Source organism: Leishmania panamensis, assembly GCF_000755165.1.
Source record: "Leishmania panamensis strain MHOM/PA/94/PSC-1 chromosome 16 sequence".
In the NCBI taxonomy this organism is placed as follows: Eukaryota; Euglenozoa; class Kinetoplastea; order Trypanosomatida; family Trypanosomatidae; genus Leishmania; species Leishmania panamensis.
Window position 1 is genome coordinate 347,634 of NC_025861.1, and position 2,491 is coordinate 350,124.

Genomic DNA, 2,491 nt, shown 5'->3' on the forward strand with positions numbered 1-2,491 from the left:
TTTCCTACTTAGTTTGTTTGTCGGCGTCGTCCGACCTAGTTACGGTACCGCCCGACCCGTACGTTCCTTCCCCCCCTCCCCCCCCCCCCTACCCCCTTCCGCGTGTCTCACGCCTTCTTCCGTCCCCTTCCCCCCTCCCCCCCAGAAAAAAAAGTTTTTTTTTTTTCTTTTTTTTTTTCGATTCTCTGCGCTTTTCTTTCGCTGGTGGTTTCCCCCTCATTTCTGTGGTGCTTCTGGCGCTGTAGATGTTCCCTGCTGGCGTGGCTCCCCACCTCTCTCCCTCCATTTTGTGTAGCTGCACATCATCATTGGACTCTCCTCCCCCCTCCCCTCTCCCCTCTCTCCTCTCTCCTCTCCTCCTCCTCCTCCTCCTCTCCCGTTATTGGCTCCTGACGTAATGTTACAGCGCTAATGTGTGTATGCGCTTAATTTTCGTCGCCGTTGTTCTTCCTTGACTCTCTTCTTCTGTTTGAGGTGCAATCGTGCGCATGCTAAGTCGGGTGCTGCGATATGTGACGGCACACGTTCGCTAGCGCCGCCTCCCTCCCCTTCCACGGCCATTGACCACAATGCTCCGTAGCTTCTACGTGACTCTGGTGTTTCTTCTCTTTCTCTTGCTCGTTTTGCTTCTTTGTTCTGGATAGTATGTTTCTTTCGCTTCGACATTTTCTCTTTCCTCCTTTCAGTTCTCCTCCGTCGCTGTTCCATCCACACCGTAATGTACAAGAGCAACACAGAACACACAGACACCTGGATGAAGACAAAAAAAAACAAGCACATCAGTAAACAAACGGTGGAGGCGCTGCGAAGCACCTCACAGGGGCACACACGTTGAGCCTCTTTATACAGCGAAAGGAAGGGGTGTAACCTGCCCATCGACGCGCGAGCGAGGCAACGCCGGATGCAATGAAGAGAACTTCCATGTGTGTCGGCGACTGTGCTCTCACCTAGAGGGTGATGCGGGCTGACTTTCACTGCGTGCGGTTACACAAGCGAGTTGATAAACCGCTAGCAATTTAGTGGCGCATCCATCCATCCATCCATCCCGGCTCTGTTTTGTTTCACTCCAGTGGTGCCCTCACCCTCCTCTCTGATGGGCTGCACCGCAAAACACTCCTCTTCACAGCCTGCGCTCACTCGTGGGACGCAAACATAATGCGCCTTCGTTTTACGTGACTGCCCGTGTGAAGAAGTGGGCGTGCAGGTGAGCAAGAGGAAAGGTGGGCCGAGAAGGGGTGAAGAGGAGAAGATGATGTTGTCTGAAGAAGCGTATTACGGCTGCTCCACTACACCGAGCTGCTTTGCCTCCTCCACCTTCATGTATCCCCCGCACGCTTGGCACACCACCCTCTCATTTTCCTCATAACCCCTTTCTTTCGGGAGCAGCATTGTGGCGCTCAAGGTAGGAAATCGCTGCTGGTCAGTGTATTGCCCCATAGCAAATCTTTAACAGCCTACCACTGATCTCCATCACAAGCCAGGGCGATGATCCTTTGGGAATCGCTTCCACTTTGCCGTAGCCATCTCACCTCCAGCCGATTGCTCTCGATGGGACGGAAAGCACCTCTGTGGGTTGGCTAGGCTTTGCACTTACCCCCCCTCCCCCACCCCCCGCACACACACGCCCACACACAAGCAGCTCCTTCGTCGAAACGACGCGAAAGACGCCCGCTTTCCCACTACTGTTCTCGCTGTAGACCCTTCGCCACCACTTCCGTCAAGGTAGTCCCCGTTACATTCTGCATTTCTGCCGCGCTCGTGGGATTCGCAGCACCCCCACCGGCGCCGAAAACATCTGCTTTGCTGTTGATAGCCATTGCATAGACTTTTCAGTGCGCGCACGTCAGCCTCCTGGACTCACAGGATCGGCGAACAGCGCGGCCGCGTGGTGGTGGTGTCGCCCGGGCACCACCCGACGTGGGTGGACGGCGCGAAGAACTTCCTTGCCGGGCTGTGCGGCGACGCGCGCGTGCAGGCGCTGCGGTCGAGCGGGACGCACCTGCGCGTGACGACGGTGCACCAGGACGCTGTGATGCCGTACGGGATGCGGCTGACGGTGGACTCGCACGTGATCGAGCAGCACCTGTGGCGCGTGCGCAACATGACGGCCGTGCACGTGTACATGAACGACGACTACTTTGTGAACCGCGACGTCGCGATCACGGACCTCTTCAACGAGTACGGCGGCACGATCGTGCGGACGGAGAACGGTGTCATTTCCGCCGGCGCTGTCGCCGATCATAGTGCCTCGTGGGCGAAGGGCGTGCGCCACACCCAGCAGTTCAACATACGCGAGCTGGACGTTCTGCACGAGGACTACCTGCCGGAGGCTCTCGCCACCATGTGGGACAGGCTGAGGCGCGTGCACAGGGGTGGCCATGCCGGTGCGGAGGCGCTCATTTCCGTGCCGCCCCTTGACGAGGCGGTCGATGTGGCGCACCAATACGAACCGGATCCGCTTCCCGTCACGCCCCTCTTACCACGCCGGCTG

At 57.7% G+C, this 2,491-nt stretch overlaps 1 protein-coding gene across 1 annotated transcript; it reads left to right on the forward strand.

The window, feature by feature from the left end:
• Nucleotides 1–2,032: 2,032 nt before the first annotated feature.
• Nucleotides 2,033–2,491, forward strand: LPMP_160960 (hypothetical protein; the record flags this gene model as incomplete). The annotated part of the gene is made up of 1 exon (XM_010699321.1): nucleotides 2,033–2,491. A coding segment is annotated over one exon (459 nt), but the record flags the coding sequence as incomplete, so codon positions are not given.